Source organism: Ursus americanus, chromosome 12 (genome assembly GCF_024610735.1).
Source record: "Ursus americanus isolate L20-20 chromosome 12, mUrsAme1.1.p, whole genome shotgun sequence".
NCBI lineage: Eukaryota > Metazoa > Chordata > Mammalia > Carnivora > Ursidae > Ursus > Ursus americanus.
The window spans coordinates 8,474,938-8,488,314 of NC_142138.1; the positions used below are offsets into that span (position 1 = coordinate 8,474,938).

The 13,377-nt window shown below is 34.6% G+C and overlaps 1 protein-coding gene across 3 annotated transcripts in view; it reads right to left on the reverse strand.

Moving 5' to 3' along the window:
• The window catches only part of FAF1 (Fas associated factor 1), a 483,547-nt gene that overhangs the window by 234,452 nt on the left and 235,718 nt on the right, over window positions 1-13,377 (reverse strand). For all 3 annotated transcript variants that reach the window (XM_087865864.1, XM_087865865.1, XM_045799577.2), the window contains one exon: window positions 3,642-3,747. In XM_087865864.1, the coding sequence (XP_087721990.1) occupies window positions 3,642-3,747 (106 nt within the window). The remainder of the gene's footprint in view (window positions 1-3,641; window positions 3,748-13,377) is intronic.

Below are 13,377 nucleotides of genomic sequence, written 5' to 3' on the forward strand. Positions count from 1 at the left end.
GAATTAGTTTCCAAGAAGAGTTGGCTTGATTTCAGGGACTTCATATCCTTTTCCACACCTGGGTTTAGGATTTGCACTAGGCAAATCAATCTTTTTTCCCTTAATTTAACCAATCCCAAGTGCATTTGTAATCATAGATTTTAATAGTATTAGACAGTATTACTAGAATCTGTATAATCGACTGTTTAAAAACTGAATTCTCAGTGTAGAAAATTCATTAAATAAGGGGTAATCTTGTTTTAATTTTCAAAGAAATTCACTGTTTTAAAGTGTGCAAAGTAGCTACTTCAGGACCCAAAAAGGTGGAAAGACAGATTGTCACGAAGTAATTGTCATATTATCTGATAATTTCATAAACTATTTGTTGAAATGGAAAAAGAGAAAGGATTTTTATTCTATGACTACTTGCAACTTTCCAGTCTGACCTTTTTATACTATCACTGCCTTTTCCTCAAGTAGAAGGATAATGTAAGTGGAATGATTTGTAAAGAGCTTAAAAAACCCCTCAATATCTAACTAGTTTAAATTAAAATCTAGAGCACCCAAAGGACATAAGTCACGCATTGTGAGGCAAGAGACCACAGAGCCAGAATGAACAAACACTTGCACAACTACGGTTTATCACCACTAACTTGCATGAACATATGGTCACTGAAGAGTTTATTTGAAATTCAAACTGCATCTAAGTTCTATTTTCTAATTCAGTATTTTAAAAAATGTATTTTGTCTAATTAAAAGTCATAGTGCCTTTTTCAACCCTATTTCATTTAATACAAATTTCTCTCTGGGGGAAAAATATTACAAAAGCTTTTTTTTTAATATACACAAGGCTTTCAAAATTTAAAAATAGCAAAAAATGTGCTGTTTTTTCACCTATAACAAAAATAATATACTCCTACCCTGGAAAAAAATCAGGTGTTTTTTTCTTCCTTTCCCCCATATATTGGTCAGAATTCATTCTTGGACTTATTAAACAACACCGAAAAGAGATTTCTGAAACTGATGACAGAAATTAATTTATAATTTAAGATACATGACATCATTAAGCTTCCACATTAATAGCAAAAACTCTAACATTCATAAAATCATACTGCAAGATCATATCAACATTGTATTTTTATTGTGTTGCAAACTGACTTGCAATCATACAACAAAAAAAGGACATACTTAAGTGTCACTGTGGGTTGTATGGCTGTAGCATAAGAGCAACTATTCCTCCCGAACCACCCCCTAGCCCCCAAATAGTCCATAAGTTGAAGAAGAAAAGTCTTAGAACTAGGCCTACAGAGTGTGATTCTAGGCCCAGAGACCATAATCCTACATTTGTTTTTTCTAAATTGTACAGAATAAAAGAGCCTACATGTACCTGTCTACTCACAAAACGCACTGATACTAGAAATTGCATTTATTTTGTCCTGGCATCTAGGATTTCAAAATATTATTTTAAATAAACTTAAAAAGGGAAAAAAAGAAAAAAGAAAAAGAAGAAACCAAACTCTTGTGAGAAATACCTAAGAATATCTGTCTTTGCAAAAATATTTCCGGGACATTTTTCATTTAGAAAATGGTATGAAAAAGGTTTACTGTTTTCAAGTCCTTGAAGCTTAAAAAATATTTGATAATCTAAATAGCAGGCCATGGAGAACAGTTTCAGCCAACTGTGGCGCACAACGGCACATTTACAGAATTTTAAATATTTCTTTTAATAATTGATGTAGTCATTTTGAATCATTCTGCATAGGATATCAGGTGTGAGCAGATTGCATTAACGCTGCTTAAACATTTCAACTTGTCAGTATGGCCAACTCGATTTCGGAAATATTTGCAGTATTTTCCCATCGAAACAGTAATAAAGGCAAAATAAATATATGCCACTACTTTATAATCACCGAACATTAATGAATATTTTATGTCTTTTTAAATCTCCCTGTTTAATTTAAAAGGGTGAAATTAAGTCTCCTCCCTGCAATATGCCAATTATCTGTAAATCAAACAATAACTTGGCCATTATGCTCCTTTTTGTTAATATAAGAGAAGCTAATTTGAAAACACCGAATGACATTTTTAGACTATCAGTTTAATAGTCCTTTCTGCCCTCTTGTGGGAGAAAGTTGAAACACACTCAAACTATAGAAATGTTAAAAAAAACCCAAAACTGCAAAAAAAAAAAAAAAAAAGGTAAAAATTTTAGCTATAAAAATTTCAATCAGAAAGAAAAATAAAGCAGTGTATATTTATCCATCATGCATTGTACTAGTCTTCAATTTAAAAAAGTAAATCAATAACAAAATGAAATTTACTTTGTACTAGTTTTGCTTTTCTTGATTAAAATGGGAGTTATTTGTTTTGAAACTAAATTTCCTTATTTAACTGCATCCAATATATAATTTAAATTTTACTACCATGAAGTTACCAGAATAACATTATTTCTAAAGTAAAAGCAATAATGATTCTCCAAGGAATTGAAAATTTAAAGACTAGAATGCCCATTGTAGAGGTTAAAATGAAATGCCAATTAATATGTTCAAAATCCTGGAAAAAAAAATCAAGTAACTCAAACTTATCATTCAAACTAGGGGCCAAGAAAAATTTTAAAGATTTTACTTATTTGTCAACAAACTATTCATGTGATAAACAGAGAAAATAAATTCAAACAATGAGTTACTTATGGCCAATTCAGAAGTTGAAATTCATTGACAAAACATCCAAAAAGGAAACCATTAATAGTCCAAACACTACTAAAACAATTCATATACGTCTGAAAAATGATTGGGTGAAAACAACTCATTCTTTCAATATGACATTAATAATTATCTTAAGCAATGTAGACCAAGAAAAAATTTATGAAATAATCCAAGATTAATCATAATTATCTTTATAAAAATATTAGCAGACAAATGATTGTTGTCTTTACAATTAACAAAACGTAATGTGTCATAATTGTCATTTTAGTGTTTCTAAATACAAGTCCTATCAAAGCCTTATACATCTTCCCCCCCCCATGGAGATAAATTACTGGCTTTTAAGTGGGTGGGGCCACAGGTCAAAAGGTACCTTTTCTCTCTTGGGGGCGGTTCTTTTTTTGAAACAGTGGCCCTGGTTGGCCACGTTGAAGAAAATAATTGACACTCTATCTCAGATATTCTAAGCTAAAGACTGACAGTCTCCAACAGCATCTCACGAATACTGCCTAATGTTGGGATTGGGCTACTTAAGAAAAGCCTCCTCAAACTCCTTTTAGAAAAAGGCAGGGTACACATTATAAATAATATACTTGAGAGCAACCTTTCAAATACAATATAGGCATATTCGAAAATGCATGCTGTCAACAATTTCCAAATTAATATTTTGATTACTATAAAACTATAAAATACATTACATAACAATGAGTTATTTTTAAGCAAGGTTTTAAGTTGACTATTTTATGAGTTATCAAGAGCTCTCATTTATAACATCTATCTTTCTAGGTCAAGTCATTTAATAGATCTACAGTAATCATTGATGCTCCAGTTAATTAAAATTAAAACCCAATAATGAAACATAAAGAGAGTTTCCAACTAGAACAGATAAGCCCTCTTTAACAGGGTCAACATTAGCTATAATGAGCTACCTTTATTCCTTAGCTGTGAGACACAACTCACCTCTTGAATGGTACTGCTTCCTGAGAAGTTCAGGTTGTACTCCCGCTGGACTTCTCGGTGGGTGATGATCAGCATGAAGTTCTGATTTAATGACTCCTGCAGGGCACTGAAAGGGTTGAAAGAAAAACAAGGAACTCTGAGATGAACATGTTCTAGCTTGCTTTACAGCTAGCTGCAAAAACCCCAGGAGTACCATAACCTCCACACAGGCATGTCCGGGCCCAATGTTATCATCTTTTCAGCTCCTAAAGGCAAGAGAGCATGCTGAGAGCAACCAAGGGGAGCTAACCTGTTAACTCCTTCTCTACCAAGGTGTTTTTAAACTTCAATTCTAAACACTCTGCATATGTAAGAATTTTCTAGAAGTCATATGCTATTGTCTGCATATGTATTTCCTCCAAGAGAACTAAATTTTTCAATTATATAAAATTCCAAATATGCTACTAAGATGTATATTCAAAGGCTCTGGTTCAAATCCAAGTGAAACAGCTGTTTTAGAAGAACAGAAATATAAAGTATTGTTTATCCTCATGAATGTTGTATAAGAACAGAAATATGGTTTCAGTCAAAATTCAGAAAATATGGATATCTACAGAACTTTAACTGTTATGTCAAAATTCCTTCAAAATATCTGTGCTTTCTCTTAGGACTCAGGAATACACAGAATTTAGAAATTGGAGAATTTAGAGCAACATTAACCAAAATGTTAGAAATGTGTCAAAACCACGAAGAGTAAATGAAATTAACCACATAAATTAAGAAACATAAATCATGGTACTGTTTGTTTATGAAAAAGCACTATCAATACTGAAAATAAAAATCTGCCACTGTTATGTATGAATAATCTATACTGGCAGCCTTGAGTATAATTGTGCCATGCTTGTAGAATTGGGAAAACAATTTGGGTGTGCTACATAGTTCTGGCCTCCATTACTCCTCCTTTGCTATTCTGTAACTATGCGATAAACATAAATGCAACGTAAGATTAGGATTAGGCAGTTAATCTGTCTCTCCCATTGCCTCCCATAGAGTTCCCAGGTTAATTAAGGACTAAAAATACTTAGGAAACACCAATTATAGCATGAAATATTATTGATCAAAATCAAAGGAAATGATACCCAACTAAAATAGAGTTTCTTTAGGCAGGAAGCTTTGTCACTGTATTCTTAGCAGTTAAGCATAATGTCTGTCACACTGTAGATAAATATTTATTGAACAATGAATAAATTGTGAATTTTCAGAAGGCAAGAGTCTTATTCATCTTTGTATCTCACAAAGCAATGTTACTTTCTGGAAAACTACTAGGGGATTAAGATTTTGATTTTGATTCATGTATTTATCAACATTAGGTCAATGCCTTGCATTACTCCATGTGCTAAGGAAACCAACCCAAATACCTAGGTCCTGTCCATAAAAAACTTCACAATCTAAGAAGGGTAGACAGTTATATAAACAGCTAGAGTAAAATGTAATAGGTACAACTGAGAAATCGAAAAAAAGTGAAAGAGGGAAATGGTTAGGGAAAGCTTCAGAGGAGAAGAAAAATACAAGCTGAAATATGAAGGATAAGTAGGACCTTTGTGTTTATTATTTGGAAGGCATGAAATTTTTGCTCCATTTGGGGAAGAGAAAAGGGTGGCACTTTTAAGATAAAGAAATAATAAGTAGAAGAACATAGCATGTTCATTTACTCAGTTAACATGTATTTACTGAGCACCTACATATATTTATGACATAGTTCTAGCTGCTAGGGATACAGTAGTGAACAAGAAAAACATGATCTCTGCTTTCATGAAACTTACATTTCAGTAAAGGAGACAGACAATAACCAAATAAGTGAGTAAGTAATTTGAGAGAATACTAAGTGCTATGAAGTAAATAGAACAGGATTACAATTAAAAAGTAACAGAGGCGCAGAGTGAAGGGAATTACTTTCAACAGAATAGTTAGGGAAGGCATCTCTGAGGAAATGCCATTTAAGTTGAGGCTGGTATGATAAGAAAGAGATAGGAGTAGTTTGAACATGTAGGTCCTTGCAGACCATAGTAAAGAACTTGGTATTTATAGTAATTGCAATGGAAAGCCACTGGAGGTTTTATACAGGGAAATGGTTAAGAACTGACTTACGTTTACATGTATACAATATTATTCTGGCTGCTCAGGCTACAGCGAAGAAAGAGTAAAGGCAGGGAGAGCTAGGAGACTTAGGAGGCTAGTCTTGGCAAGAAGTGATGGTGACTTGGACTAGGGTAGTAGAGGCAAAGAAGGTGAAGTGTTGTCAGGTTCAGATATCTTTTAGAGGTAGAAGCCAGACAAACTAATGGAATGAGAGAAAAACATAACCCCAAGCTTCTGGACTAAGCAAATGGAAGGATGGAATTGCATTTAACAAGGAAAACTGGGGTAGAATCAGGTTGGGTGAGGAAACTGAGAGTGAAGTTTTGGATATATTAATTTAAGATGCCTATGAGAAAAGAGGCAAAAAGAGGTATCATGTACATCTGTACAGAGATGAAGGTCAACAAAGACAGCTCAGAGCAGAAAAGTTCATAGCACATAGACCATATTTAGATTTTGTGGGCAAATGAAATAACCTAGGGAAATAGGTTGCTTAGAGGAAAGGAGAGAGGCCAGGATGGAGACCTGGGCATTCCAATCATTTGAAATCAAGGAGAGGAGGAGGAATCAGAGCAAAGGAGATTGATAAATGGTCAGTGAGATAAAAGACCAAGAAAATCTAGGATAAGTAACTGTTTCAATTAGGAGAGCATGAGCAATTATGCCAAGTGACGCTGAGACATTAAGTGCAGTAAGGTCAGAAAAATCACAATATTCAGGATATTGTGAAAAGTTCATTATGACCACAATGAAGGGTGTGTGGGCGGAGTATAATGAGGCTCAAACAGCAGGTTGAGTCAATATTCAGTATCTGTGTATTAAAATCAAAAGTGGCAAGTAATGGAAAGCCTACATGGAATTTCAGGGCCTTTAACAGGTAGACCTACTTCACAACTATTCTCCAAAATTTGGCTTTTGCTCTAGAGCTTAGCTAACTTCTCATGTCAAAAACATCACACTACACTCAATTCAATCTCTGTTTATGTTGTTCTCATCCTCTTTCACAGCTACCCCACCAATACTACACAGCTTTCAGGCCACCACATGGCCTACCATTTGTATTTATTATAGACCCCCTCTTCTCTGAATTCCTTTATCTTATAATTCATTTAAAACTTAATTATAGTATATTACGTATAGTTTGCTTTGTTTCATGTGTGGAAGTCCTTAATTCAAGACTATAAGCCTTTTGAGGATAAATATCTTATTACTCATCAGTATTTCCCTTGGCAACTAGCATATTCAAAGGTGATTCAATCGAATCCTATACACAATGAAGGAACAGTTTTGCATATTCTGAACTGCATATAACTGCATACTTTTTAAGCCTACCTGTGAAGTGCCATTTTATTCACAAAATTGTGGTTCAAAAAGGTTAAGTAATTGTCCAAGGTCATGCAGTTACAAAAAGATAAAACCAAGCACTATATTTAATTCTATGTTCTTTACACATCAGCATCCTGTCTCCCAGATGCTTTGGGGATACAAAGATGAATAAGACTCCTGCCTGGTAGGAGTTCATAATTCATTCATTCTTCCTATAATTATTTGATTCCTATTATTTGTAAGAGTCAAGATAGACTAGTCACAGAATTTAAAAGATTGTGAAGAAAGGAGACAGTACTCTGAAGTAATATGAAGAAAGGACAGTAATTTGACAAGAAGATAAGGAGGATGATTTCAGGCATAGACTAGTTTGAGCAGAGATGGAAAACACAGAGAAAGATATAGAAAGCAATGAGGAAGAAGTGTAAGGAAATGTGAAGAAGGGTTTGCGAAAAAGAAAACTAAAAAATTAAAGACCACAATTATGGGGGCTTCAAATGCAAGGCTAAGAAGCTCAGAATTCTATAAGTCTTGATTATTATATAGATCCTCCTTTATCTTTATATGAATCTACACATATGTTTAAAACTTTCAGTGCCTGCCTTTATGCAATTCTTTAGATATGTTTCTTGATCTTGACTGGCAGACTTGTGCAGTAACTTTGTAAAAAGGTTTGCCAGGACCAGCATTAACTGCCAGACTACTTTAGAAGAACACCATTTTGGGGGCACCTGGGTGGCTCAGTCAGTTAAGTGTCTAACTCTTGATTTCAGCTCAGGTCATGATCTCAGGGTCATGAGACTGAGCCCTGTGTCGGGCACCACACTGGGCACAGAATCTGCTTAAGTTTCTCTCTCTCTCCCTCTCTTTCTGTTCCTCCCTCCATCTAAAAAAAGAGAGAGAGAACATCACTTTCATCTAGTTCTATAATTCCTCAAGAGTCCTGGCAGAGGGTAAGCTGGCAAGAGAAACTACAAAGTGGGTAGGTGAGAAATACCATGAAATGATTTTTTTTTAATGGCATGTTTTCTCTTCATTAGAGGGAGAAGGAAGGCGTAGGCAAATGTATAACCTTTTTAAAACCGTCTGAATTTTAACCAAAAGCAAGAAATGGTTTCAACAGAGTATCTATTCTCTCCTTACTGTAAGGTTTTTAATTTTTTATTTTTCATCATGATTTTCCTTTTAGTTCGAATATTTGCATTTACCAACAAGATGATTTTGGGTGCCTGGATGGCTCAGTCGGTTATGCATCTGCCTTCAGCTCAGGTCATGATCTCAGGGTCATGGGACTGAGCCCCAGATCAGGGTCCCTGCTCAGCAGTGAGTCTGCTTCTCTCTCTCCCTTTGCCCCTCCCCCCGCTCTTACGTGCTCCCTCTCTCTCTCTCAAATAAATAAATAAAATCTTAAAAAAAAAAGATGATTTTGTTTCTACAAACAGAAAAGGGCTGTTAATACTTACCATTATTCTACCTTCAAATTCAGAGTGAAATTAATGTTTAAACTGTAATAAGAATCACGTACATTGTTCCAAGCTTAAAGCTAGTAGCTATGTGCAAAAAATATAATATACTATAATATAATACAATGAACATTAACATTTTTAAGCAAGTAGTAGACAAAGTGTTAGATATTTTCATATATACCATCTCATAACTCCCCTAGCCAGTTTCTTCATTTTAATACTGGTGGGGAATTGGTGGTGGGGGGGGGGCAGTAGGTGCCTGGGTGGCTCAGTCAGTTGAGCCTTTGACTCTTGATTTTGGCTCTAGTCATGGGCTCAGGGTCACAGAATCAAGCCCCTCATTGGGCTCCATGCTCAGCACAGAGTCTGCTTGGGATTCTCTCTCTCCCTCTCCCTCCCCCACTCACACTCTCTCCCTCTAAATAAAGAAATAAATAAATAAAATCTTTAAAATTGGGGGGGAGAGGATACAAGAGAGGGAACTATAGCAAGGAAGGACTGAAGGAAGGCCAGCCACTCCCTTAAAATTCTCAGTATTACAACTAAGCATTAATATTGAAGTCACCAACACAATTCTAGAAATAGTTCTGGTTAGAACATCCTTTCTCTGCTTTCTTTTTTGTCCAGAAGTCTTACACTTCTAGTGCCCTTTCATTAGCAGAATGTCCACCTCTCCCTGGGGAGATCATATTCCAATTTAACTATGAATATTTATCAGAAATCGAGAAGCCATCTATAAAATATCTGTCTTCTAATAAGTACCAATTTCATTTTAATTCACTGGGTTAGTTTAATACATTTTATATTCCCCTCCAGCTTTTTTTAATAAGGGGAAAATAATCTATAGCAAATTTTAACACTTGGTCCCAGTAAATAAATTTAAAGCTACATACATATTTATACATGTAGCATAAAAAGCCATAAATTATTAGCTTCTATGGATCAAGTATTGATAAAAGCAACATTATGAAATAAATCTAACAGTCTACTGTCGACTGAGTTTATTTCACACTGAAAGAGCACTTTAGTGATCCACTTATGCAGAAAGCACATGGCTATTCAATATGTGTGATGCAGTGATTTTTCAAGGTTAACTTAAGGCTACATTATGGTAGTGAAACAATCATTTGATCATCATGTAGCTGTATACCTGTTGTTAATTCCTGATTAAGAGGAATGGCTTTCTTTCTGCCAAATAGCAGCAGGCCCATTTAATAGAGTAGCACAGTAGTAGGCAGGGTATCCTGCATCAAGGATAATAACAGTAATTTAAGGATTTCCTTTCCAGCAATTCCTTGAATCAAGAATTCCCTCTTAGGGGCGCCTGGGTGGCACAGCGGTTAAGCGTCTGCCTTCGGCTCAGGGCGTGATCCCAGCGTTGTGGGATCGAGCCCCACATCGGGCTCCTCCGCTATGAGCCTGCTTCTTCCTCTCCCACTCCCCCTGCTCGTGTTCCCTCTCTCGCTGGCTGTCTCTACCTCTGTCAAATAAATAAATAAAATCTTAAAAAAAAAAAAAAGAATTCCCTCTTAAATTCTTTCAGGTAGCAGAAGATTTGGCCAGACTACACCATAGTCTTCCTATTAAAATAGTTACCAGTTCTAAGGGAAACACTGTTATAAAGTATAACTCCATCAAGATTAAACAACCAAACTAGGAAGCACAACAAATTCAGACTTAGGTTTCAGGGCTCTTATGGACTGAATGCTTGTGTTCCACCCTTCCTCCCCCACCCCTCCACCCTGCTAAATTCACAAGCTGAAAGCCTAACCCCCAATGTGATGATATTTGCAGGTAAGGCCTTTGGAAGGTTAAATTTAGCTAAATCATGAGGGTGGGGCACATTATGGGATTGATGTCCTTATAAGAAGAGGAAGAGAGACCAGAGCTTTTTTTCTCGCTCCCAAGTGAGGACACAGCAAGAAGACAACCATCTGCAAGCCAGGAAGAGGTCTCTTACCAGGAACCAAATCTGCCAGTACCTTGATCTTGAACTTCCCAGCCTCAGAACTGTGAGAAATAAATGTCTGTTGTTTAAGCCACCCAGTCTAAGGTATTTTGTTACAGCAGCCTGAGTTGACTAATATAAGGGCTTTTAGAACTTCTGTATTCATAGCACCATGTAAACAGCTGCTATCAGTTGAGCATAAGCTTCTAAATGGCTGTTAATCACATATATATATATGTGATTATATATATATATAATATCTATATCTATATCTATATCTATATCCAAATTAGAATCTCATGCATTAAAATCCATGGTAGAAAACAATATACTTTTGTCAAAACTCTTGTAACTGGGAGACACTTAAGAACTGTGCGTTTTTGGTTGGGGTACGGGCAAAATGGGTTAAAGGGAGTAGGAGATAATAAGCTTTCAGTTATAGAATGAATAAGTCACAGAAATAAAAAGCACAGTTTAAGGAATATAGTCAATGATATTGGAAAAGCATTGTATGGTGACAGACTGTAGCTACACTTGTGGTGAGCACAGCATAACATATAAACTGTGGAACCACTATGTTGTACACCTGAAACTGATGTAACATGGTATGTCAACTACACTCATTTAAAAAAAAAGTTTTAATTGTAAAATTTGCAATAAACAATTGTGCATTTATTGTATGTAAATTATATCTATAACCATAAAAAGAAATACTTGAACAATCAGCTACCATTCTTGCAATTAAATGGGTTCCTTTTTTTTTTTTTTTTTAAGATTTTATTTATTTATTTATTTATTTGAGATGGAGAGAGTGAGAGAGCAAGCACAAGTGGGGGAGCTGGGGAGAAGCAGGCTCCCCACTGAGCAGGGGACCCAACACGGTGCTCGATCCTAGGACCCCAGGATCATGACCTGAGCCACGCAGACACCCCGAGTCCCATATTTTTAACTTTGAAAATACAACATGCTTTTTAAGCAATGTAAATGAAAACCATGGATTTGTTGCCACTGCTAGTTAATAATATTACATGTCCACTGACACATATGGTTTGTTACCAGTGAAATCATACTTCTCAAATCAATGCTGTGTATGTAGTTACAATAAGTAAAGCATTAACACTAATATAGGGATCAAAAATATCTCCTCTTTCATTCCTGCTATGTGTGTATGCTATTTCTTTTCTTGTACTAGATATTTTAAACAAAAATATCAGTATAAAACAATAGGCTTAGAGGGTTCATTTCCACTAGATTTTATTTTTTAAATATGACCTGAATTTGAAGCAAAAACAGTAACTTCTTTCAAATTACTGTGACTATTAGAAAAATGTAAATAATAATCTTGGAATATGTTATTGAATTTTGCATTAATACTTTATAATTTATATCTTTCCAAAAGGCCTTACAAAATGTTCTCCTTTTTGTTTCTGGGAATATTTTATGATCTACAGTGATCTTTTTATCTGTTCAGATACATCAAGATTTTAAATTAAAAAGCATCACACATGGCAATTTAAATTTCCATTCTAAACTTACAGAGTCATATGAGCTCTTGTCAACAAAAGACCAAATTTACTATAATTATGGATTATTTACACTAAAACAAAATAAGAAATCAATATGTAAATGTAATGTTTGTTGTAGCTAATGCAGCCAGCAATGACAGATTAGGTTCAAATAGCAATCAGTTTGGAAATCTGGCACATATGTAAATGAGCTAGGGACTTGATGTTTACATTTGACTGTATTTCATTCAGGATTTTTAAATTGTCTCAGGAATAGCAGAAAAATAAAATGTTAATCTTTCCACTATAAATATAACTTGAGCCCTCATCATAACTGAAACTAGGTTTTGCTCCTGTCCAGCTAAACTAACATATGATACTAATAATTCTGAGCTGCAGATTACATCATTCTTAATTAACACTCTGCTACAGTTGTTAACATCCTCCAAGACACCATGTTATCATCACCACAAGTTCTGTAACAATCTTAAAACCACGTTTAACGAAGGTTGGCCTCTTACTCTGCAGCTACTTTTAATTGCTTTCTTTGCTGGCAATTAAACATGTCTAGATAAACAAACATTTGGTTTCACATAATTCTTAATAACATTTTTCATGATAATTTCAAGTTCAGGTGTCTTTATGTCTATAATTACTGTTTATCAATATAGTGATATATTGGATACAACAAAATGTATTAACCAAAGTATGTAAGATTAATCAAAATGTGGTAATTAGTAGTGATAGTGATATATTGTGATCCATCAAGTAGTTTATAGCAAAACTGTCAAAACATAATTCTATCCATGTAGACAAAATAGAAGACAGCAAAAAAAAAAAACGACATTTACAGATATATTGATTTTTGTTTCATGAATTGGTGACCAAGTTTCTGACTGTTCATTAAATCAACTATAGAGAATACCTACAATTCTTTTTCAAAGTGTGATGTTAACAAGCTAATCTCAGTAGTCACCGACCTATCAATAGGCAGTAAACTGTATAAATGGGTTTGATACATCAATCCAATTAGATGTGCTGTGAACTCCATCAATGCTTTAATTGGGGACAAGTTTCTTCTTTCATCCAGGATGCACAACTTCTGGGAAATGTCTTTTTCTTAAAATGAGCCACTTTTCAGTAACCCCTTATTAAGAAACATTTATCAAACCAATACTTCCTAATTTTACTTTTACAAACTCTAATAATAATAATAGTCACTAGAATTAAATTTAAGTTGAACAGCAAACACAATAATGTACCGGAAACATTGCTTATATCCATTTATTCTTGAGAAAAGATGAGTTATTCTAGCAATGATATATCAAACTCCTATCAATTATAATGATTATAACACTGGTAAAATATTCCCA